At 40.3% G+C, this 26,166-nt stretch overlaps 1 protein-coding gene across 3 annotated transcripts in view; it reads right to left on the bottom strand.

Moving 5' to 3' along the window:
* Window positions 1-26,166, bottom strand: part of LRRC7 (leucine rich repeat containing 7) — a 496,684-nt gene that overhangs the window by 175,097 nt on the left and 295,421 nt on the right. For all 3 annotated transcript variants that reach the window (XM_080658305.1, XM_080658301.1, XM_080658302.1), the window contains exon 8: window positions 13,748-13,811. In XM_080658305.1, coding sequence (XP_080514431.1) covers window positions 13,748-13,811 — 64 coding nt within the window. The remainder of the gene's footprint in view (window positions 1-13,747; window positions 13,812-26,166) is intronic.

The following is a 26,166-nucleotide window of genomic DNA, read 5'->3' as shown; positions in this document are numbered from 1 at the left end:
AAAAACCTTAAAATTATTTATTTATTTATTTATTTATTTATTTATTTATTTCAGAGAGGAAGGAAGAGGGAGAGAGAGATATATAGAAACATCAATGATGAGAGAGAATCATTGATTGGCTGCCTCCTGCATGCCCCCCACTTGGGATTGAGCCTGCAACCCCGGCATATGCCCTAGACTGGAATTGAACCCAGGATCCTTCAGTCCACAGGCTGATGCTCTATCCACTGAGCCAAACCAACCAATGCTTAAATGTTTCATGTGAAATAATTCTTTTTACTCTTTAAATATTTTTGTTGCTATCACTTAGGTATTTGTTTATTACAACTTATATTTTGGGGTTTTTTAATGCAGAATTTGAGTGGTCTATAATTAAGAAATATCTGTCAGTAATTGGTACATTAAATAGTTTAAGGAGTTAAAATATTCTTAAAATGGCCTCACCATTCTACTTCAAATCCTGAGGAATGAATATTTTTGGTAGAGAGGCCAATATGCTTTCTTTAATGATACAAAATAAACATTTAAAAATTATCACTTGTTCTTCAAATTATGTTGATCATTATATCCCACATATGAGTGAGATCATGTGATATTTATCTTTCTCTAACTGGCATATTTCGCTTAGCATAATGCTCTCCAGTTCCATCCATACTGTTTGCCCGGGGTGGGAATGGCTTGGGGAGGGGGAGTCAATTGGGGGAAAAGGAGACATATGTAAAACTTTAGACAATAGAAAAATAATTAAAAAAACAAAACAAAACAAAACAAAACAAAAATTATCACTTATCTGATTACTTTTTCAGAAAAAAACATAAATTAATTAATAAAATAGAATTTTAAGATCACATGATATCATACTCATATTCATTTTTAATCCAAATTCCAGCAGGAAAGACAGACCATATAGGTAAAAAGCAACATTTAAGGAGATAAGGTCTGATCATTTTCCAAAACTGATGAGAAACATAAAATCACAGGTAGAGAAAGTACACAAGAATAATGTATACAAATCTCACATATGAGCAATGATTTTTAAAAACCCTAAATAGGCTTGAACTGCATACAGTTTATATAGAAGGTCATTATCATTGTTATATCATGATCATGTTGGATCTATTTCAGAGATTCAAAGGTGGTCTTACATTAGAAACGGTCTCTATATAATTCACAGCATTAATAGATTCAAGGAGAAAAAATGTTATTACCTCGATAAAAGTCAAAAAGCTTTTTATAGAGGTTGGCATCTTCTTATGATAAATTTTCTTAGTAACTTAGAAATAGGAAGGTAAATTCTGAAGCTAACCCAAACTAATAATAAAGAATATTCTTAACAACAAAACATTAAGTAAATTTCCATTAAAATCAGGAATCAGACAATAACAATTACTTCTTTTCATAGACTTTTGATTCACTACACAGAATAATCTAAAGAATCTAAGGCAATTATTCATGTTACCAGTAGAGTTTAATAGGTAGCTGGATATAAGCAAAAAACAAAAAATCAAATGGATTACTGTACACCTGCAACAAAACAGTTGGAGACTATAACCTTTGAAAAGTATATTGATAACTACAACAAAAATACTTAGGGCTAACCTAAAAATGTGTAAAACTTTTTTTGAAGAAACTTTTAAAACTTAGCTGAAAGATTGAAATAGACAAATAAATTGAGATTTTCATGTTGATTTCTAATGAAAATCAATATCTTAAAAATTTCCATTGTCAACCCAATCATATTTGATTTATAGAATCTAATGGAATCAATGCATTTATAATCAAATTACAAGAATTTTTTTTAAAACTTGATAAACTAATTTTAAAATTCATATGAAAAGCAAATGTCCAGACCAACGAAGAAAGTAACCTCTGACTATATGGAAATCATATGTTGTTAAGAGGTGGCACTCATATTCAGGTGAAAAGGAAGGACTGCTTAATGGATGCTGTTTATAAAACTGAGTATATGTTAAGAAAAATATAATATATGCAATGTAAAGCAATTAAGCTCAAAGGGACATAAAGTTGACTATGTATAACGAAACCTCCAAACTTTTAGAAGAAAACATATGAAAAGATCTTGTTTGATTTTGGGGAGGTAAAAACTTCCTAAACAAGACACACAATGTGATAAACATAAAAAATACATATTTTATTATATTTCAGTTAAGAACTTTTGGTCATTAATGGAAAATATGAAGAAAGTAAAAAGACTGCAGAGACTGGGAAGAGATATCTATACTATATATAACCAACAAAAAATTAGTATCTAGAATATATAACAGATCCCTGTAAATCTGTGAGAAAAAGAAAACAATAGCAAAATGGGCAAAAGTACCTAACCAGTTATTTCACAGGAGAGGAAACACATACGGAAAAATCATCAATCTCATCAGAAATCAGAGATCGACAAATTAAGATCATAATGAGACACCATTGTAGAGCCATTACATTGGCAAAAACAAGAAGTTTGACAATGTCAAGTGTAGGTGAAGATGTGAAACATGGAACTCTTACACATTGCTGGTAAATGAATACAGCTATTTTTTTTTAAAAAGCATTATTTTTCAAGTTGCATATGTACACAATTTATGATCAGAAAATTCCACTTCTAAACATATGCTTTAGCTAAAGTTTCACAAATGTGCCCTTATAAAAGTATTCATAGCAGCAATATAATTAAAAAAACTGGACAAAAATTATTGTGCATGAAGAAAGGGCAAATAAGTTGTAGTGTAGTCCTATTTTTACAAAGCTTAAGAACAAGCAATGTGAAATAATATAACATTTAGAGAAACATACAAATGTAGGGAATGTTAAACAAAATCGAGGATTGTAGTTACCTCTGAAAATGAGGCAGAATTAGGTAAAAGCATACAGGTGGCTGTAAAGGGTTGGTGATGTTCTAGGTCATAAGAATATGGTGGTGGGTTCACGGGGATACATTTTATTATGTTTTGTAACTTAAAATTATACATGACCCCGTGACCCAGCAGCCACTCCAGCCAAAATCCTGCTACCCCAGCTGCAGACCCATGGACCCTGTGACTTCCACCTCCAAAGGTGCACCGCTCGGCAGCAGTAAGTGCAACCTCCTCCTCCCCAGCGGCAGAACTCCGGATTTGCAAGTATCTGGATTCGCACATTTCCAGCCGGATTCCCGGGTTTCCAGCTGTGCAGGGCACTCCACTCCTTAGGCAGTGCTTGGGAGCCCCTGAGAGCCCCTGAGGGTGTGATTCTGCACAGACAAGGGCACACGGCCCCGCAGCAGAAATTCTGAATTCCCTCTTCCTGGATAACTACCCACATTCACCCCAGCGACTCAACCACGGTGCCAGGACCCCTCAGAGTGCATCAGAACTCTGCGCCCAGCAAGCACACCTCCACAGAGGCGAAGTTCCAACAGGCAGGCACCCTGAGCCCATCTTCCCACAGGGCACTAGTGGGAGCCACTGTGAACTCTCCCTGGGTGCGATCTTGAACAAGTGGGGGGCGCACTCCCCGGCCAGCAGTAGAAGTTTTGAATTCACTCATCCTGGATACTGGCCCACAGGCACCTCAATTGCATGGCTACACTGCCAGGGCCCTTCAGAGTCCTTCAGTGTGCCTTGCTGGCAAACGTACCATGGGTGCTCCTGTGAGCCGCCACTGGGAGTAAGTGCCTATCCACCAGAAGTGCACCAGCAAAAGCTGGGTCTGCCCACCCCAATACTGCAGAACTCTGGGCACCACAGTCACACCTTTCCAGAGAGCAGGCCCCCTGAGCCCCATCACCCCAACAGACGGTTCCTGGGTGCCACTGTGAGTCCTTGCTGGGCACGCGTGATTTCAATTAAGGGTGCAAGACAGCGAAAATTGGGACACTCCCCTCCACAGCAGCTGACTTCTAGACACCACAGTTGTGCCTCTCAAGCTCACAGGCCTACATCAAGAGAACCCAAATAGCTCAAGTAGGGAGCTACACTAGATTAACAAGCCCAGGAGAACTGAGAGATTACGCCAGTAGCACCATCCCCAAAAGAACCTGGGTAGCAAAGCAATTGGATCTACAATTAAAACATTATAGGAAAATATGGGAAGACAAAAAAACAATCCCTAAAGGAAAGAGAAAGAGGAACCACCAGAAAGGGAGTTAAATGAATTCGAGGCTAGCAGCTTATCAGAGAAAGAATTCAGAGTAATGGTTATAAGGATGTTTAAACAGATGGATGACAAATACACACAACTCAATAACAAATACACACAACTCAATGAGAACTATAAGGAGCTGAATGAGAATGTCACCAACATGAAAAGAAACCAAGAGGAGATGAAGAACGACATAGCTGCAATAAAGAACACAATGGAGGGCCTAAACAGTAGACTAGAAGAGGCTGAGGACCACATCAGCGAATTAGAAGACAAGGTAGGAAAAAACACACAAACACAGCAGCAACTGGAAAGAAGACTTAAAAAGCAAGAGGAGAGCCTAAGGGAGCTTTGGGACAACACAAAGCAAAACAACATTCACTTAATAGGGATACCAGAAGGAGAGGAAGAGAAGCAAGGAATAGAAAACCTGTTTGAAGAAATAATGACAGAAAACTTCCTTGATATTGGCAAGAAAAAAACTATGCAAGTCCAAGAAGTACGTAGAGTCCCAAACAAGTTGAACCCCAAAAGACCGACACCAAGACACATCATAATTAGATTGGCGAACACCAACAACAAAGTAAGAATCTTAAAGGCTGCCAGAGAGAGACAGAAAGTTACTTACAAGGGGTCTCCTATCAGAATATCAACTGATTTCTCAACAGAAACACACCAGGCCAGAAGGGAATGGAATGAAATGTACAAAGTGATGCAAAGCAAGGGACTGAATCCAAGAATACTATACCCGGCAAGGCTATCATTCAAAATTGAAGGTGGAATCAGGAGCTTCACAGACAAAAAAGGGCTAAGAGAGTTTATCACTACCAAGCCAGAATGCAAGAAATGCTAAAAGGACTGCTGTAAAAGGAAGAAAGAGAAAGGCAAGAAGGAACACAAACACTAAGGAAAAATATGACAACAAACATGTACTTGTCAATAATAACATTAAATGTAAATGGATTAAATGCACCAATCAAAAGACATAGGGTAGATGAATGGATAAGAAAACATGACCCATATATTTGCTGTCTACAAGAGACCCACCTCAGAGCAAAGGATTCACACAGACTGAGAGCAAAGGGATGGAAAAACATTTTTCAGGCAAATGGAAATGAGAAAAAAGCTGGGGTTGTGATACTAATATCGAATAAAATAGACCTCAAAGTAAAGGCCATAATAAGAGATAAGGAAGGCCACTACATAATACTAAAGGGAGCAATTCAACAAGAAGATATAACTCTGGTAAACATATATGCACCCAATGCAGGAGCACCCAAATACATAAAAAATCTCCTGGAAGATATCAAGGGAGAGATAGACAACAATACCATCATAGTAGGAGACTTTAATACACCACTGACATCACTGGATTAATCCTCTAGACAAAAAATCAGCAAAGAAATTGACGCACTAGATCAAATGGACCTAATTGACATCGTCAGAGCATTTCACCCCAAAGCCATGGAATATACGTTCTTCTCAAGTGCACATGGGACATTTTCAAAAATAGACCACATATTGGGTCACAAGCAAAGTCTCCCCAAATTCAAAAAGATTGAAATCATATCAAGCATTTTCTCAGACCACAATGATATAATATCAGAAATAAACTACAATGAAAACATTCCAAAAAATTCAAACACTTGGAAGCTGAATAGCATGCTACTAAACAATGATTGGGTTATCAATGAGTTCAAAGAAGAAATTAAAAACATCCTGGAAACTAATGACAATAAAAACACAACATTGCAAATACTATGGGACAGAATGAAAATAGTCATGAAATGGAAGTTTATAGCTCTACAGGCCTACCTCATAAAACAAGAAAAAATGGTAATAAATCACCTAACTCAAGAACTCAAAGAATTATAAAGAGAGCAACAAGAAAATCCCACAGTGAGCAGAAGGAAGGAAATAATAAAGATCAGAGCAGAAATGAATGACATAGAGACCAAAAAAACAATACAAAGGATCAATGAAACCAAGAGCTGGTTCTTCAAAAAGATAAACAAGATTGATGAACCTCTAGCCAGGCTCACCAAGAAGCAAAGAGAGAGGACACAAATAAACAAAATCAGAAATGATAGAGGCAAAGTAACAACAGACCCCACAGAAATACAAAGGATTGTTAAAAAAATACTATGAACAACTCTATTCTAACAAACTAGACAACCTGGAGGAAATGGACACGTTCTTAGAAAAATACAACCTTCCAAAACTTACTCAGGAAGATACTAAAAATCTCAATAGGCTGATAACTATGGAAGAAATTGAAGCAGTCATCAAAAAGCTTCCAGCAAACAAAAGCCCGGGGCCTGATGGCTTCACAGGGGAGTTTTACCAAACATTCAAGGAAGAACTAAAACCTATCCTCCTCAGACTATTCCAGAAAATTCAAGAGGAAGGAACACTTCCAAGCTCCTTCTATGAAGCCAGCATCACCCTAATACCAAAACCAGATAAAGATAACACAATGAAAGAGAATTACAGGCCAATATCCCTCATGAACATAGATGCCAAAATCCTCAACAAAATTCTAGCAAATTGGATCCAGCAGTACATCAGAAAGATCATACACCATGACCAAGTAGGATTTATCCCGGGGATGCAAGGATGGTACAATATTCACAAATCAATAAACGTGATACATCACATGAACAAATTGAGAGATAAAAACCACATAGTCATATCAATTGATGCAGAAAAAGCATTTGACAAAATCCAACACCCTTTCCTGATAAAAACTCTCAGCAAGGTGGGAATAGAAGGATCATACCTCAACATAATAAAAGCCATATATGACAAACCTAAAGCAAACATCATACTCAATGGGAAAAAACTAAAACCATTTCCCCTAAGAACAGGAACAAGACAGGGATGCCCACTCTCACCACTCCTGTTCAACATAGTGCTGGAAGTACTAGCCATTGCGATCAGACAAGAAGAAGAAATAAAAGGCATCCAAATTGGAAAAGAAGAAGTAAAACTGTCCTTATTTGCAGATGACATGATACTGTACATAGAAAACCCTAAAGACTCCATCAAAAAACTATTAGACTTAATAAATGAATTCGGCAATGTAGCAGGATATAAAATTAACGCCAAGAAACCTATGGCATTTCTATACACCAATAATGAACTTACAGAAAGAGAGACTAAAAAAGCAATCCCATTTACCATTGCACCAAAAAAATTAAGATACCTAGGAATAAACTTAACTAAGGAGGTAAAAGACCTATATGTGGAAAACTACATTACACTGAAAACAGAGATAGAGGAAGACATAAACAGATGGAAGAACATATTATGTTCATGGATTGGTAGGATCAACATCATCAAAATGTCCATACTGCCCAAAGCAATCTATAAATTCAATGTACTTCCCATTAAAATACCAATGGCATATTTCACAGACCTAGAACGAACCTTCAAAAAATTCATCTGGAATAAAAAAAGAACCTGGGTAGCAAAGCAATTGGATCTACAAAATTTGAGCACTGGGGAGGAGGGGTTGTCCCTCAGCCCAGCCTGCACCCTCTCCAATTTGGGACCCCTCAGGGGATGTCTGACTGCTGGTTTAGGCCCAATCCCACAGCAAGCTGGACATCCCTCGCACAATGTGGGACTGCTGGCTCCTAACCACTCGCCTGCCTGCATGCCTGATTGCCCCTAACTGCTTCTGCCTGTCAGCCTGATCACCCCCTAACCACTCCCCTGCCAGCCTGATTAACACCTAACTGATCCCCTGCTGGCCCGATCGCCCCCAACTGCCCTCTCCTGCAAGCCTGGTCACCCCCAACTGCCCTCCCCTGCTGACCTGGTAACCCCCAACTGCCCTCTCCTGCCAGCCTGATCTCGCCCCCAACTGCCCTCCTCTGCTGGCCAATTTGGTTCTGATTGGTTGGTTTCTATGGCAGTCAGCGTCAAAAGCTCCGCCTCCTAGGCAGCCATTGGCTTCTCACAGTTGACCCAAATTTGGTTCTGATTGGTCAGTTTCTATGCCAGTCAGCGTCAAAAGCTCCGCCTCCTAGGCAGCCATTGGCTCCTCACACTTCACCCAGATTTGGTTCTGATTGGTCGGTTTCTATGCCAATCAGTGTCAAAAGCTCCACCTCCTAGGCAGCCATTGGCTTCTCACAGTTGACCCAGATTTGGTCTGATTGGTCAGTTTCTATGGCAGTCAGCGTCAAAAGCTCCGCCTCCTAGGCAGCCAATGGCTCCTCACGCTTCAAGCAGATTTGGTTCTGAGTGGTCGGTTTCTATGCCAGTCAACGTCTCTGGGCCTATCAACGGGGCCTGATCAGAACGTTGGGGCTGATCAGCAGCCCCAGTGGAGGCCTGGAAAGAAATGGGGGCACGGCTGATGGCCAGGCCTGGAAAGAAAGAGAGAGGCAGTGCTGATCAATAGGTGCCACAGAAGCTATGGATCAGACCCTGCTTCTCTCTTCAGGCATCTCTCCAGGCCTGATTCGCAGTCCCCTCAGCAGTCAGTGCTGGGTCACTGCACCTGCAGCTGCAGCAGTCAGTGCTGGGTCACCCCAGCAAGGCAGCACTGACTGCAAGACTGACTTCCGATTGGTCGAGCCTGTGGTTGCTGTGGATGTGACGGACCCAGGGTTTTTACACTGAGTGGCCAGATTATTATGAGCTCTGAACACATAATAATCTGGCCACTCAGTGTGTGTGTGTGTGTGTGTATATATATATATGGAAGCCCGGTGCATGAATTTGTGCATGTGTGGGGTCTGGCCAGCCTGGCCAGGGGGAGGGGACATGGGCGGTTGGCCAGCCTGCCTGATGGTCAAACTCCTGGTCGAGGGGACAATTTGCATATTAGCCTTTTATTATATAGGATATACACTGAGTGGCCAGATTATTATGTGTTCAGAGATCATAATAATCTGGCCACTCAGTGTATATATTAGGAAGAATCAAATTTTATGTAATAAATTTTCAAGGCTCTTTGATTTTATTATTTTCTCATAAATTTGAGCTTTAATTCAATATTTATTTTTTGGTTATTATTTGACAAAACCAAATTAGTCTTCCTAATTTAGCTGCAGAGAAAGTTAATAATTTATAATGCTTATAAAGAATATAATTATTTGAACTGGATAATCATGCTTTAATATAAAATAGAATGCATACTATAATTCCAATTTGGTAAATAGAAATATCTCTATAAAACATATAACCAGTATATATTACATCAGAGCAAAGTGAAATTTCAAATCTCATTTCTCTGACCTCTCTAGCAGGAGATCAAGAAGTCCGGCCTTTCTTGGGAACCTCCTCTCCAGTTATTTCATTTAGGAGTCCCGTTGTGGTGGGGGTTAGGGTGGGGAGACAAGGGAAACTTCCACTTAACAGGAGATACTGTCTCCCACTGTCCATTGTCACTAGGTTGCTGCCCATGTTGCTGTAAGTTGCTGAACTCTAAACTGTACACAGACCACATTGCAGTCTGCTATTTGTCTCCTCTGGGCTCAGCTCTTTTCTTTTTCTGCCTTGCAGATGACTTTCTTATTTTGCTTCTTAGGACTGACTTTTGAGGGCTGCTGAGGGGTCTAAGTGATACTTTCCTTCATACTATGGCCCTCCCCTTTCCAGTGCAGGGAGGGGAACAGCAAGGTAGTGAGAGAGGCTGGGAGCTAAGAAGCTGGGGCTGAATTAGAGGGATGGTCAGTAGGGCTTCACACTGGTTCTGGATCCACCTACTGATGCCATCATCCTCCAGGCTCTGCTGCTCTGTCTGCTCTATGTTCTTCTCACCTGTGGCAATTTGCTTTTCAGAGCTCCATTATTTCTTCCACCAGTGCAGGACAATAGGGACTCAGTTCATGGGATAGATCTCTGTATACCTGAAATCTATTCCTACCATAGGGTTTCTGGGCCCTGTAACAACTACTGAATCTGTTTTAGTGGCCCTGACCATTCTATGACTCTGGGAAGATCTGGATCATTATATGATAGTACACAGAGGATTTTAAGTATTGATGTGATCCAATTCCACAAATCAACCTAATAGTGTCCCATCTGACCTGGCTCCAAATAATACACATTATTAAAACACATTATTAATGATCTCATTATTTAATGATATCATTAAAAGAAAATGAGGTGGAGGGGCGGGATGAAGGCACTAGAAAAATATTAATTATAATCATATAAGGAGATGAGATTGTGGATGACTTTTACTATCATTTTATACTTTTTTAAAAACTTATAAATTTTGAAAACCATTCATTTATTAATTTCATATTGAAAAAAAGCCTTAAAAGAAATAATTAAAAAAACAAACAACCACCCAAACATTGCCCAGCTGACATGGCTCAGTGGTTGAGCATTGACCTATGAACCAGGAGGCCACGACTTGGTTCCTGGTCAGGGCATAAGCCCAGGTTGTGGGCTCTATCCCCCAGGTGGAGTATGTAGGAGGCAGCCGATCAATGATTCTCTCTCATTATTGATGTTTCTATCTCTCTCCCTCTCCCTTCCTCTCTGAAATCAATAAAAATATATAAAAAAACCCACCCAAACATTAATAACCTATTATGTCCCTAGAAGTTTGCCCAGGATTTTTTGGCGGTTACTGCTGTTAGAAACATAAAATAATACCTTCAGTTTAGAATTTTTCATTATAACAAGAGCATCCATAAATAGATATTTCAACTTCGAATCTCATTTGGGATATTTATATTGATTCTTAAGCAAGTAAATTTTTGTTATTCTTATTAGGCTTTCACATTCTAAGGTTTTTAAAAGTTACTTATTGTCATTTTCTCTCCACATTGGTCTCATTACCATGACATGCAAATGAATCATCTAACAGTAATCTCCTGGGTGTCAACATCTAGCTGTAGAATTGAATTTAATCCCCTTTCTTTCATATTACATTATATCCAGAGGCCTCTTATCATAGATAATTCTCTTATTTTTTCATTAAAGGTTGTATTGTAAGAGAAATAATAGTCCCACACATATGACTAATAAAAGCCAGACATTTGATTAAAAGTGAATAACATTAGGAATATGAAGTTCCATAATTATACTTCCCCCACTACTCCAAATAACTGTGTATTATCACATTAAGTGTTCTGGGGTAAGTGAAAAAAAATTAAGACAAGTCTTCTTTGTGACCATTATGGAATATTGGGAGTTCAAAAGTAAAAAATAAATGTTTTTGCTAGGATGATTTCTTAGATACCATAAAGCATAAGTTAAAAAATATTTATTTTAAATTTACTTTTAATAAGTCTATTTTCAAAAAAAATATATACGCTATTCATCTTTGTTTCCAAATATCTCTCTATATAAAAGCCTAATATGCAAAATGTCCCCTTGGGAGTTCGACCTATCAGGAGTTCGCTCGCTCACTATGACCTGCGCTGGCCACCAGGGGACAGCGCAGGACGAAGGAAGGCTCCGGCTGGCAGCCAGCAGCTGCTAGGGACCCTACCCATGCAGGAATTTCATGCATTGGGCCTCTAGTTTATAATAAAACATTGATTCACAAACTATACAAATGAAAGGCTTGCAAAATGATACACCTGATGAAATTAAAATTCACTGAAACACATATTAAGTGTTTATTATAGAGTGTTGTGCATGAAATTCTCTCAAAAAGCCTACAAAAGTGATGAGAGTGAGATCCTTGCTTTAGTAAAGAGGATGTTGATGAGAGAGAGTGAGCTACAAACCCAAAGGAACCCACCTAGCCGGAGATGGAGTTGAGAATCAAATATCAGTTGTCGTGATCCCCTGTCTATGGTTTTTCAACTACTAGGCCAAGCTACATCTCTTCATAAAAGTATGGGCAGATCATAGCTTCCCAAGGATCTGTGCATACTTTTTAAAGCTATCAGTATTAACTAGTTTTGCCACTGTTATTGACCATCCAGGCTGCCCTATAACAATGCTGAGTGCATGCAAAGCAGGGCAAACTTGACAGTGAAATGTAGCAGGCAGAGGGAGGCTCTGAACTTTATTTGTCCTTGGCCTCTCTCAGGTTGCACATCATGTGTACACTTAGAGTCTATGTATACTGGCTATGGGTCTGCTATAGGGGTTATGGTTGTTGAAGAACCCTCACAACAGAAACTAGATGAACTGCCAAGCCTGATGCTGGAAGGAAGACAGGGTAGAGACTCATGTATCTCTAGGCAATGAGAGCTGAGTGGTGGCAGGTCCAGCAAGAGGGAGATGGCCACTGCTCCTAGGGAATATCGCCTGAGCCCAGAGAAATGACAACAGGTTCGGAACCGCAGATTTAACATGGGAGGCAGGCCCAGCTGCAGACAGCAGCCCAGAGCATGTGCTGCCAGCGTGCTTCTGAAAACCAGCCCGAGGCCAGGATAGTCCCTTTCCTCAGGTCAGAAAGACGCCAGCCTCCTTTTCACATATCCAATTCCATCTTAAGGAGAAAAGTAGGGAAGGCAAGAGGATACACCAGAGACAGAAATTTTATGCAAAGAAGATGAGCACAATGTAGAGGAACCATGTAACCTTTAAAGAAGATTAAACTTTTAATCACACAAGAGTAAAAGTACTTTTTTGCCTTCCATAAACAGCTAATGGTGTGTGGGATAATGATCAGGTTAGTTATGGTTAAAGTAAAAAACAAAGTTAATTTCTTTGCACATTCAACATGCAGTGTAATTTACACCGACACCCTTGTACATTAGCATTTTCTGAGAATCACGTTTTCCAGGTCCGGTACCTGCATTATCTCATTTAATTCTCCCACAAGCCCTGTAAGGGAGGAACCATCATAATCTCCACTTTATGGAAGAGGAAAATGAGGCTTAGAGAGGTTCAGTAATTCACACATGGTCACATCGCTAGCAACATAGCTGGGAGAGGAAAGCTGATTACCTAACTGTCTTATAAATAATTAAAGTGCATTTTAGATGAATTGGATTTTTGATATTTGAAGATGTTCAATTGGAAGACTTCTGACATAGAAAGCTGGGTGTGCTTGCAAAGGAGTATTTGCTTTCTAATTTGCATTTGAGACTTTAGTCTTCAGGCAAATTTTAAAGGACATGTAAGCCTGAAAGGAGAAACCAGAATTCTGTCATATTTTATTGTAGTGAGGTTGTAACATGTGTTCACTAGAAAAATACTTTCAGTACAATTAGAAATAGAAGACAATTGATGTCTCCTCTCCATTAAGAAGCCTCCAAGGCAGAAGTTTTCAAGGTTTAGATTCTGAGTTAAGTCTTGGTTTAACTCCTGTTAAACCACGTTAAAGCCATGTAAGGTGGTGACTACTTTGAGCTCATTTCCATAAAGTTACCATGGCGACATGTCAAAGTGGGATAAAATGAGATAACCTTTGTCATACACTGAACATGGTGCCTGTCACATAGCTGGTGCTCAAAACTGTCAAACTGCATCTGCTTATCCCCCTTGTTGTAGTGAATCCTAGTATTATCCAGTTCTCTGTGGCTTACTATAGAGCCAAACAATTATTTTAATCCCCAGATTTTATTTTGTTTCTATATTTAGCAAATGCAAATGTACACTTGCTGACTTGATACCTGGGGCTACAAGGACAAAGAAAAAAAAATCTCCTGGGGTGTATTTATCAAGTTTAGAAAATGCATTCGCTTACCAGCTCACTGAATTCATTATTTCCTAAGTCAAGTCTTTCCAGCTGGGCCAGTTTGTGCATTGACCTGTAACAGATGGAGAAAAATACCATTGTGAGGCAAAGCATGACACATTACTCCAAGAAACATCTCACCCACCTCCCTGTAAGATTTACCTGTTTGTACAGTGCACAGCAACAGAGGTGCTTTCCAGCAAGAATTAAACTGCAAATAACAGTAACCTATGCAAAATGCCACCTGAAAACCTTTAGTAGATTACCATGTTCCCAAATGCCAGTCTAGTTAGAGTACAGGGTTGACTGCTTTATAAAAACCTGGGAAGCTTGTTAAACATCTACACCAGCAGGAGGTATGGTTTCGAACAACTATATCTTTAAGTCACTACAGGTTTGGGAACCAATGAGAGCCCAATTCCTTGCAGAGCATTCTAAAAAGCCACAATATAGACCCAATAGCACCATCAATCTTGTCATTTTCTACTTCCCTACATGACCTTCTGCTATAGACAAACGTTATATTCACTGTCTCCTAAACATATTGGCTTGGATGCTCTGAATAATTGCAGAACCTTGGGCAAGAGATGCTGTCAAAGGTTAGAGATACCTTAGCACATGCTATATGCATCAGCATATCTCAAGCCACTCCCAAGTACAACATGCAACATAAGAAAAGATAGTGTATTTGAGTGTCAAATTTTTACCTCTCCACTGACCAGAATGCTGTCCTTATATATGCTGACTATACAGAAATTCTGGGGACATCATTGACTCAAATCTTAGAAATTTTAGTGCCTTCATCTTTAGAATGGATATAGCAATTATATTACAGGGCTTTTATGAGCATTAAATGAAATACTAGTATAATCCAGACACTGTCGGGCACTCCAAAATGCAAAACGGTGTGTACCCTTTATTCACTCTGCAACTGTTATTGAAAGATCATGCACCAGACAATCTTCTGAGGTCTGGGTACAGCAGTGAATAAATGAGACAAAAACTCCTGCCCAAAAGGACTTTATATTGCAGTGGTGGTGGTGGTGGGGTGGAGAGGGGTTACAATTAATGTTGAGTAAAATACAATGATATACTAGAAGGTTATAAATACTATGGAGAAAACTCAAGTAGTTGAGGAAGAATTTACATGGAGGATTGCAATTTTTAATAGGGGGTCAGGTAAGGTCTTACTCAAAAGGACAAAATTTGAGCCGAGGCTTAAAAGAAATGAAGGAGCATGCCAGTGCATCAACTCTAAAGCAGGGACATATTACTTGCTTGAAGACATCCCAGGAGAGTAGTGTGGCTGAGGCAGAGTGAGGGAGAGGGAGAGCAAGGAGATGATAATGAGGAGGTAGATAAAAGGGGTCTTAACAGCCCAACAGAGACATTGGCTTTGATTCTGAGTAAGATGGAGGGTCATTGAAAGGTTTTGATCAAAGGTAGGACTGAAGTGACTTGTTAAAAGATCATAGCCTATTCAGGAAACAGCAGGTTAGTAACAATAGTAAGAAATAATAAAAAATAAGACAAATAATAAGAAATCAGGAATAATATGTAGGAAGGGGCTAGATCATAAGGTCATGCATGTCAGGCCAAGGAATTTGAGTTTTAGTTTAAAGGCAATAAAACCTTTAAAATTTAGATAGCAAAGACTTATCAGATTTGTATTTTATAAAGCTCACTCCAGTAGCTTGGAATGGTGTGGATAATGGGGAGAGGATGTGCTAGCAGAGGCTAAATAAAAAATGGCCCTGAAAACCATATGGTAATGATGATGACCAATTGGATGTGAGAGGTAAAAAAGAGGAAAAATTAAAGATAATTTCCTTTTTTAAAAATATATTTTATTGATTTTTTACAGAGAGGAAGGGTGAGAGATAGAGAGTTAGAAACATTGATGAGAGAGAAACATTGATCAGCTGCCTCCTGCACACCCCCTACTGGGGATGTGCCCACAACCAAGGCACATGCCCTTGACCAGAATCGAACCTGGGACCCTTCAGTCCACAGGCCGACGCTCTGTCCACTGAGCCAAACCGGTTAGGGCTAAAGATAATTTCTTGATTGAGTAGCAGTTGTGGAAATATTGGAATGGAGTGGATATAAGGTGGAGATAGGTTGGATGTAGTGAATGCTATTTAAAATACTATAGTGACTTTGAAGTGAATGTGAGAGACCTTTATTAGGGAAAGTGTGTGTGTGTGTGTGTGTGTGTGTGTGTGTGTGTGTGTGTTTGAGAAAAGGGAGGAGGGCGGGCATGAGGGAGAGAGAGAGAGAGAGAGAGAGAGAAAGAGAAGAGCTCAGATAAAAGTCTTGACTGGAAATAAATGTTTAAAAAATAAGTGGAATATTTCTTGTCCACCTAAAAATTATACCTCCTTTTTTAATACACATACCATTTGCTTTCTTTTCCAGGGTTTATTTGATATTTACCACTTAATTTCTTGAATTACTAGTTTTTTCATGTGTACATGCCTCCTTTCTCCACTAGATCTTAAAATATGTTTTAAGATGCTCAGAGGGACTGCCAGCCATCCAGCCATCCAGCCATCCAGAGGTTGTGCAAACTTGTCGGCAACATCTAAGAGAACATCTGCCTCGCCTCCTGCCAAATCAATGCCACTGAATAGATGCATCTAGTGGGAAAAGTGGCTGGGCCACGTGAAGAGAGAATTATATTTTCTTCTGAGTCTGGAAACATTAAAGAATGGCAAATTCTTGCAAATCTTGTTTCTAGCTACAAGCAAACAATGAGCATCAAGGCCTTGGAAATCAAGGAGAAGGATCCAGTGGCCAAGTGTGGCAAGTGAGAGAAATGAGCACAGGAGTAGCAGAGCCACCTGCATGTGACTTGACCCTGCGGCTTTAGGCAACTAATATTTTAGTGAGAACCAACATGACCAGAAGACCAGAGGCCCTGCCACAATTTTCTGGAATCTATGAACTTTGTTACTCTCACGGTCTCCTAGGAGGGTATTGTATAAACTTGAGAGCAGATTTTCCCACCTAGTTCTAGTGATTGATGACCAAGACAAAATTAATTTTATTAAATGAATTAATTTTATTAAATGAATATTTAGGATACCTTGTACTTGGGTATCCTAAAGCAAATTTCATTAGTTAAAGGATTTACCTCTTTTCTAGGTTAAATATTAGTGACCTCTTAATCATCCCTTGTGTGATAGGATTTTCAACCCCCTAAACACCTGATCATCTCCAGTGGTTCTCAACCTTCCTAATGCTATGACCCTTTAATACAGTTCCTCATGTTGTGGTGACCCCCAACCATAAAATTATTTTCGTTGCTACTTCATAACTGTAATTTTGCTACTGTTATGAATCGTAATGTAAATATCTGTGTTTTCCGATGGTCTTAGGCTCTACAGCAGCGGCTCTCAACCTGTGGGTTGCGACCTACAGGTTGAGAACCGCTAGCAGGGTCACCTAAGACCATTGGAAAACACAGATATTTACATTATGATTCATTAACAGTAGCAACATTACAGTTATGAAGTAGCAACGAAAATAATTTTATGGTTGGGGGTCACCACAACATGAGGAACTGTATTAAAGGGTCACAGCATTAGAAAGGTTGAGAACCACTGATTTAGACTTAGTAAAATTTCTCTGTGTTTCTCTTACAAAACAAGGCCAGGTTCAAATCTGGCACTTGTGTTATTGTAAATAAAGAATTATGGCCCAGCTGGTGTGGCTTGGTGTTTGAGCATTGGCCCATGAACCAGGAGAGCACAGTTTGATTCCAGGTCAGGGCACATGCCGGAGTTTGGGGCATGAAGCCAAGTAGGGAGTATGCAGGAGGCAGCTAGCCAATTAATGACTCTCTCTCATCATTGATGTTTCTATCTCTCTCTCCTTCTCCCTTCCTCTCTGAAGTCAATAAAAATATATTTAAAAAAAAGAATTATGGAACACAGGTAGGCTTATTTGTTAATATATTATCTGGGGCTATATTGCCGGGCAACAACAGAATTGAGACACCATTTAGATCACAGAACCTCTGATGACCAGGTGGCACTCAGGGTTGAACACTATTCTCTAGTGTGGGTCTCTAAGACAATGTAGAAAAAAGTGATTATTTTTTACATTTCTATTACTGTCATTCAAGTGTGATTCCTTTTGAGAGAGGATAGGTAACCTCTATGCCACCACTAAGCCTTTTTCTTTTTAGTTTTACTGCCTTTGAAAACTCTGCTTCATAAATTCATACACTAGCTTGCTACCTTCCCTTTTCCATTCTTTTGAATGGGCAACATTTTTTCTTTTGCTTGTTCTGGTACAACAAGAAAGTTTTCTTTCCCATGAGGTGTTCTGAACTATTTTCTGAAGCTTAAGTTTAGTTACTTAAAATATATTTTCTTCCATTTTAATTTTATCTCATTTTATTTTTTATGCTCTTAGTTTCCATCATTGTTTAATTGTTATCACCAAAGTTTCCTTCCATCATTACCTTCTCACTTCTGTTTTTGAAGTTATCTGTCCAATATTTCTTTATATCTTTAAGATTACTACACTTTTAGTTTTGTGTTTGAAGATGTCATTCAATATTATTTCTTATGTTCCACACCTTTCAAATGGACTGTTTTTACCACAAGATTTTATCCAGTCTGTAACATAGCCTTTTGCTTTTCTGGATCATGTGCTAGTTGCTAAACTATAATTATTCTGTCAAATTGTCCAAAAAAAATGTTCCTTTCAGATGAACATATGAAATACGTTTTTAATTCTATCCGGATACAAGTAAGTAAAGCTTTGCCAGATAAATAAAATAGAACTCATGGCATTTTTATGGTAGTAGTGTCCTTTTCTGAGCATTCATTCACTCAGTTTGTGATTGTTATGGCAGGTACTGTGTGGATATTGCTGTTACAAAGATTTCTGGGACTCAATGTTTCCCAACTGCTGAACTATTGACATTCTGACTGATTACTTCTTTAATACAGGGGCCTAGTGTGAGCTTTGTAGAATGTTTACCACATCCCACACAGTCTGCACTCTGAAAGACTTATTTTCCAAATGGGAATGACCTTTAAATGAATAGTTACTTCACAGGGTGATAAGTGCTAGGATAAAAGTATGTATAGATTGCCATAGGAGCTAAAAAAAAAAAAAAAAGAACACCTAGCAGTTGAGTAATTAGGGGAAACTTCAAGAAGAGCTGACATTTCCGCTGGGTTTTGTAGAACCTTTCTCTATGAATCACATGTATTTGCACATATAAAAAGAAACAGTGAAAATAATAAGAGTACAATATTAACATGTGTTTTCAAAGGAAGTAAAATAAAATATTTTGCTCCACAGTAACTCTTAAAAATTCCCAATAGACTTTGTTGCAGGAAACCCTATGGTCCTACCCTCATGGCTAGCTAAGGGGACTTCTGGGGTGGAGTGATTTTGTGCACCCTAGGATGGCTAGCAGCATCCAAGGGCTCTACCTACTGGACAGATTTTCACAACCAAAGTATCTCCAGGTATTTTCAAATGTGCCCTGGGTTGGGGTGAGAGGGCAAAACCACCTTGAGCTGTGATCCATTTTGCTAGAGAAATACTTTAGGCCTTTATCTCCTCACTTTACTGGTTAGGAGGAGGTGACCTTTTTATCCCCATTTGTTTACCTCCTTGCTAGGTGGGTTCCCATGTGGCCTGTCCTTATGCAATCCAAGCCAGCCTGCTGCAGAGATGCATGCATTTGGCTTTGCACCTACTTCCTTACAGCAAGCACATGTGGATCTGGCCTTATCTTTTTGTCCCTGCAGGGATCCAGCGGGTGTGATTTCTCCTTACAAATGACTAGCCTTGAAGACGTGATGGTCACCATAGGTCAGCGAGCAAATATTAGGACCTGGTGACAAATTTGGGTCATGCCCTCAGTCAGTAATGGTGAAAATTTGACTCTATCTAGCTGAACCTAATATCTTGCTGATTTGTAAGTTTACCTAGTTATCTACTGGAGAAATTCTAATACAATTGGTTGTATTTAATAAAGTTTACTGACCTATGGTCATATTATATATGTAAAATGGTAGAAATGCGTAAAATTTGATTGTTACTCTTATCATTGCTATCTCTCCTGTCTATCACGTTCTTTTCCCATAAATATCAGAGCTAATACCTTTTTCTCATCTCAGCTCATGTTTCCTTTTAAGATAGTCCACCCCCACTACCCAAACTAAAGTCTCCTTTTTGCCTTCACTTTGTATATTTTTAGCCTGTTTCATTTTCTTCTTAACCTTTACCACTGAAAAATGTCATATGTTTATATGTTAGTGAATTAATTCCCCCCCCGCTAGATTTAAGCTACATGAGGGCAAGTAACTTGCCAATCTTATTCACACCATAAATAGCTTCCCAATCACTGTTTGTTTAATGAAGATATTCATATATGCATACATGAATTATTCTTTACCAGTGAGAAGTCTGAATACTAGAATATTTACAAAGAAACACCACTATTATCTGGGTGTTGTGGGAATATTGGAATGGAGGGTATATTTTTACATTTACATTTCTGTCAGGTATTTACAATTAATTAACAGTTGCCATGGAGATATCCTGATATTTTTCATTTCATTTTGTTTACTAGAGTTTTAATGAAAACTATAATGAATATACATTCATTCAAGTACTGTGGAATATACATGATGGATAAAGGTAGATAAGTCTGAGGATCACCAGTTCCTGGATACCTACATCTGCTGCTGGTAAGTTGACTTTCTGACATTTCCAATAATACGCTTTTTAGAAATTCAAATAATAAAATAAATATTAGGTGAAATGCTTAGGTATGTTTTTCACTTCTCTGTGTATCTGACATATCGCAACAAAACTATGTGTGCAGAGTAGTTAAGGGCATGGAATTTGGATTCAGACTACCTTGGTCTGAATCCCAGTTCTACTACTCACTAGTTATTTGACTCGGAACAAATTAAAAGATACCTTTGCACCTTAGTTTTCTCATATGTAATATGGGGATGCTAATAAGAATCCCTACATTATAGGGTTATTGTGATGATTAAGATAGTATAGGTAAAGCACATAAATAGTGCCAGACACATGGTAAGTGCTCTGTAAGAGTTGGCTACTAAAATACTTCAGAAAGAAAAATAAAAAATAAAATACTTCGGGAATGCGTTCAAAGTTAGAAATAACTTAAGAAATTGTCTAAGTCAGAGTATTCTAAAGTTCTCCTAAGGAATTATAGGTGTTGCTTGAGTTAAAAAAATTCAAATGGACAGGACATTTTGGAAAAAGAAAGAGTTAGATTTCTTATTGGCAGGACTTCTCAGATAAAATATACAGATGTTCATTGTGATTCTCTAACAGATGGAAACATTTCAGAGATATTTCCTGTTTATGTGACCAAGAACATTTTTATTTACTTTCCTCAAGTACATTTTTTAGACTAGGACCACAGTTTGAAAAACTTCTTTTTGAAGATGATGAAATTGAATTCTTGTCCATTCCAGTCCATGAAATCATGTACATACTTGGTCATGGAAATATGAGCCAGGTGTATTTAAGCATCTTATTCTGAGTATTTAAATTCCATCAGATCACATTCCTTTGTCTGCTTGAAATTCTGACCTGTTAGAGTTTCCTGTCACCTAAGCTCCCAATATTCACTTCAGGCTTTTCTTGCATTTTTGACTTTTTTGGACATGACACCCTGGTCTGATTTTTACATTCCCTTTAAAGACCTTATTGGGCCCGGCAGAAGGTACAGTTCAATTCCAGGTCAGGGCACATGCCTGGTTGCAGGCTTGATCATCAGTGTGAGGGTTTCAGAGGGCAGCTGATCAATGATTCTCTCTCATCATTGATGTTTCTTTCTCTCCCTCTCCGAAATCAATAAAAATATATTAAAAAATAAATGAAGACCACATTGGTGTTTGTTCTGGCATTATTCACTGCAACCTCAGAAAGAAAATGCTCACTTCTTAGGGACAGGAGAATTGGTCACTTGCTTGAGATCACACAGAAAGTTAGTGACAGAGCTGACATGGAATCATCTCCATCTAAATCTGGCCTGATTTGTTTGCTCCACCATTGATTAAATCTGACTGTTTTTATGAAAAGTATGTGCTCTACAGCTTACTCTAGTCTAAGAGGAGTCAGCAAACTTTTATTGTAAAGGGCCAGATAGGACGTGTTTCAGGATCTGCTGTCCATATGATCTCTGTCACAATTCTGCTATAGCACAAAAGTAGCCACAAATGTTATGTTAACAAATGGGCATGGCTATCTATACTAATAAAAGGGTAATATGCTAATTAGACCAGGAGACCTTCTGGGAGACCTTCCAGACATCCTTCTGCATAAAGCCATGGTGGCGGGGCCAAGGCAGAGGCAGTTAGGAGTGATCAGGCCGGCAGGGGGGGTCAGTTGGGGATGAGTAGGCCGACGGGGGGCGGGGGCAGTTGGGGATGAGCAGGCCGGCGGGGGGGAGAAATTGAGGATGAGCAGGCTGGTGGTGGTGGGGGGAGTTGGGGGTGAGCAAGCTGGTGGGGGGGCAGTTGTGGGCTAGCAGGCCAGTGGGGGGGGGGCAGTTGTGGGCTAGCAGGCCGGCAGCGGGGGGAAGTTGGGGCTAGCAGGCCAGCAGGGAGGGGGCAGTTAGGGGTGATCAGGCCAGCAGGTAGAGTGGTTAGGGGCTATCAGGTAGGTGAGTGGTTAGGAGCCAGCGGTCCCAGATTGTGAGAGGGATGTCTAACTGCCGGTTTAGGCCCAATCCTGCAGTCGGACATCCTCCAAGGGGTCCCAGATTGGAGAGGGTGCAGGCCGGGCTTAGGGACACCCCCCATCTGTGCACGAATTTTGTGCACTGGGCCACTAGTCTATAATAATAAAAGCGTAATATGCTAATTAGACTGGACGTTCTTCCAGACGTCCTTCCAGACATCCTCCTGGACAACCTTCTAGACGAAGCTGCAATGGCAGGGGTACAGGCAGAGGTGGCCGCTGAGGCAGGTGGGGGCTGAGGCAGAGGCAGCCGTGGCAGCAGCGGGAGCTGAGCGCCTTGCTGAATTTTGAGCATTGGGCCTCTAGTGTTCCAATGAAGTTTGTTTACAAAAACAGGGATGCCAGACTTGGACCACAGACATAGTTTTCCAACCTCTGGTCACATCAGTCCTTAAAATTTCACACCAAGATGACTTTGTGGGTTCATGATATAAGATTGGCCCCTAAGAATCTTCATGTTTTCAAATCCTTAAATTCAAATATGGCAGATAAATTAGGACTGAGGATCCTTATTATTAGGGAACTAGAAGCGTGGTGCATAAAATTCATGCATGGGGGGTCCCCCTCAGCCCAGCCTGCACCCTCTCCAATCAGGGACCCCTCGGGGGATGTCCGACTGACAGTTTAGGCCCGCAGTTGGATATCCCTTTCACAATCCTGGACCGCTGGCTCTTAATCACTCACCTGCCTGCCTGCCTGGGCACCCCTAACTGCCCTCCCCTGCTGGCATGATTGCCCTTAACTGCCCCCCACTGCTGGCCAGGTCGTCCCCAACTGCCCCCTCCCTGCTGGCCTAGATGCTCCAAACTGCTCCTCCGCCAGTCTGGTCACCCCTTACTGCACCCCTGCTGGCCTGGTCACCCTCAACTGCCCCCCTCTGCTGGCCTGGTTGCCCCTAACTGCCCCCCACTGCCAACCTGGTTGCCCAAAACTGCCCCCCCACCAGCCCAGTTGTCCCTCACTGCCCCCGCTGCCAGCCTAATCACCCCAACTGCCCCCCCGCCAGCATGGTTGCCACTAACTTCCCCCCTTGCTGGCCTGGTCACCCCTAACTGCCCCCCCCCCACCAGCCTGGTCACCCCCAACTGCCCCCCTGCCGGCCTGGTCACCCTTCACGGCTCCCCTGCCAGCCTGGTTGCCCCAAGCAGCCTGCTGTTCAGTCATTTGGTCGTCCCTCACTAACCCCTGCCCACCTGGTTGCACCATGCAGCCTGCTTGTTCAGTTGTTTGGTCGTCCCTCACTAACTTCCCTGCCGGCCTGGTTGCCCCACACAGCCTGCTGGTCAGTTGTTTGGTCATTTCTCACTAACCCCCTGCCGGTCTCATCACCCCACGCAGCCTGCTTGTTTGGTCGTTTGGTCATCCTTTACTAACCCCTCTGCTGGCTCGGTTGTAGGCAGCCATCTTGTGAGGGTGTGATGGTCAATTTTCATATTACCTCTTTATTATATAGGATTGCCAATAATAACCATTTATATGCTATTTGAAATTCCCATTTTTTAGGGTACACGTTACTGGAATTCAGGAACATTTTTTTTAACACTGTCATTCTATTGCATTTATAAATATCAGTCCTTACTAGCATACTATTACTTTCTAGCATCTATCCAATTGAAAATCTGGAAAAAGGTTCCAGTTGGAACAATGATGGAAAATAATTTGTTCATCTGTCACTTTAATGAAATTATACAATCTATGATTTTGTCTTTTTATCAGACTCAGAGGTTTTATGTATTTAAATGTACCATTACCTCTGAAGCCACATAGAGTTGGCAGGACTATTGTTTGCCCATAAATTCCCAGTGCAGTACTTGGGTTTGCTGTCTCTCGCAGGATCCTACAAATTTTCGGCACGGGCTTATGCATTATGAGTTCATGCATTCCAGCTCTTAACTTGTCTCTCAAATATGCTCAAATATTCTCTCTAATTAGTGATGATATATGGCACAAGGATTGGAAAACCCCTTTTTGCTGTTATGGTCCAATGCATTTTTCTTATTGAAACTTACAGAAAGAATATACTGTCTTTTCACTTTGCTTAATCTGTGACCTATATCTAATGGACATTTACATTTTATAACTAAGACCTGCCAATTTTACCATATTATCATGTTCTTCCCTTGTTAATAATCTCTCTGGAAATGAATATCATATTATAATTTTTTGAAATAATTTTTTCTTTATAGCACAGATACTCAAGACCGGAATGCCTAGGTATTGACATCCTTTAAAAATGCAAATGCTGGCACAATTTATGTTGAAAAGACATAAACATATCACCTTTAGACACCAGGAAATATTAAAAATTTCTTATCCAACTGCAGATAAACATAATTGCTATGATCAGATTTTTTATATAAAAATTTTACTTTATTACTGTATCTTAAAACCAATGTCACAGCTATTATTTTTTGTGTACTCCCTTTCACTTTAATTTCTCTTCTTCCTAAGAACAACAGTGACAAAAGGCTAACCTGGCTTCTTGGAATCTTGCAGAAGGATATGTAACCAAACTAAACAGACAGTATTTTGTCAAAAAATATTGGAAAGGCAATTTTTTTTAGACAAGTATGTTAATATTTCTCAATTAAGATGTTACTTTTTTACAGCATTTAATTTATTATAATGAACATTTAGAGTATATAATCCTATATAATAAAGAGGTAATATGCAAATTAACCCTAACGCTGTTACAAGATGGCTGCGCCCACAGTGGAGGCAGGGTTCCCTTAACAAGCGATCAGCAGGGAACAGAGGCTGTGTGGTGCCGGGCCGGGGCAGGGGACCTGAGGCTGCACCCCCCGCCCAGCGGGGCTTGCCTGGGGACCTCAGGCTGCACCCCCCCACCGCCCTGGTGCTGGGATGGGGGGGCCTCAGGCCGCGCCCCCCGCCTGGCGGGGCTTGACAGTTGACCTCAGGCCATGCCCCTTGCCAGGTGGGCTTGATGAGGGACCTCCTGGCATGCCCCCCAGCCTGGCACCTGAGGCTGTACCCTCTGCCCAGCAGGGCTTGATGGGGGACCTGAGGCTGTGCCCCTCACCTGACGAGGCTTGACAGGGGACCTGAGGCTATGCCCCAAGTCCGCGCCAGGCTGGGGGACTTGAGGCTGCACCCCCTGCTGAGCAGGGCTTGACGGGGGTGGGGCCGGCTGGGTCTGGATCTCGCCCAATGGGGGTGGGGCCGGCCGGGTCTGGGTCTCGTGCGTTTTCAAGGTGCACGTGGGTGGGTGGAGACTTGACTCTGGGTCCCGCAGCATGCCCCAGACTCTGATAGGAGGAAGATTTTCATATACATTTTACTAATTTTCTTTCATCTCTGACACTTCTATTATACAGAAAGGGCAAATAGCAATATTAAAATATTTCCTCTAATTAATTCCTTTTTAATGTGCATGAATTTTGTGCACTGGGCCACTGGTATGTGATATCAAGCTATCACAAATCTGAGTATTTGCTTTGGAAATGCCTTTTCCTTTTAAAAACTTAACATTTAAAGCTTTAAATTGATTTTTGTGATGTCTTATAGAAAACATTTTCTTTAATTACTTATCTCTAATTTAATTCACAGCATGAAAAAAAGATTCTGTATGAAGAAATAAACTCAAGAAAACTCCCAAGGATATTTCTAGTTTGTACTGTAAGGCATACTTGTTCAGTGACATAGATTAAAGT

Source organism: Plecotus auritus, assembly GCF_963455305.1.
Source record: "Plecotus auritus genome assembly, chromosome: 2".
Lineage (NCBI taxonomy): Eukaryota > Metazoa > Chordata > Mammalia > Chiroptera > Vespertilionidae > Plecotus > Plecotus auritus.
This window is presented reverse-complemented; position numbering and strand designations above follow the sequence as displayed.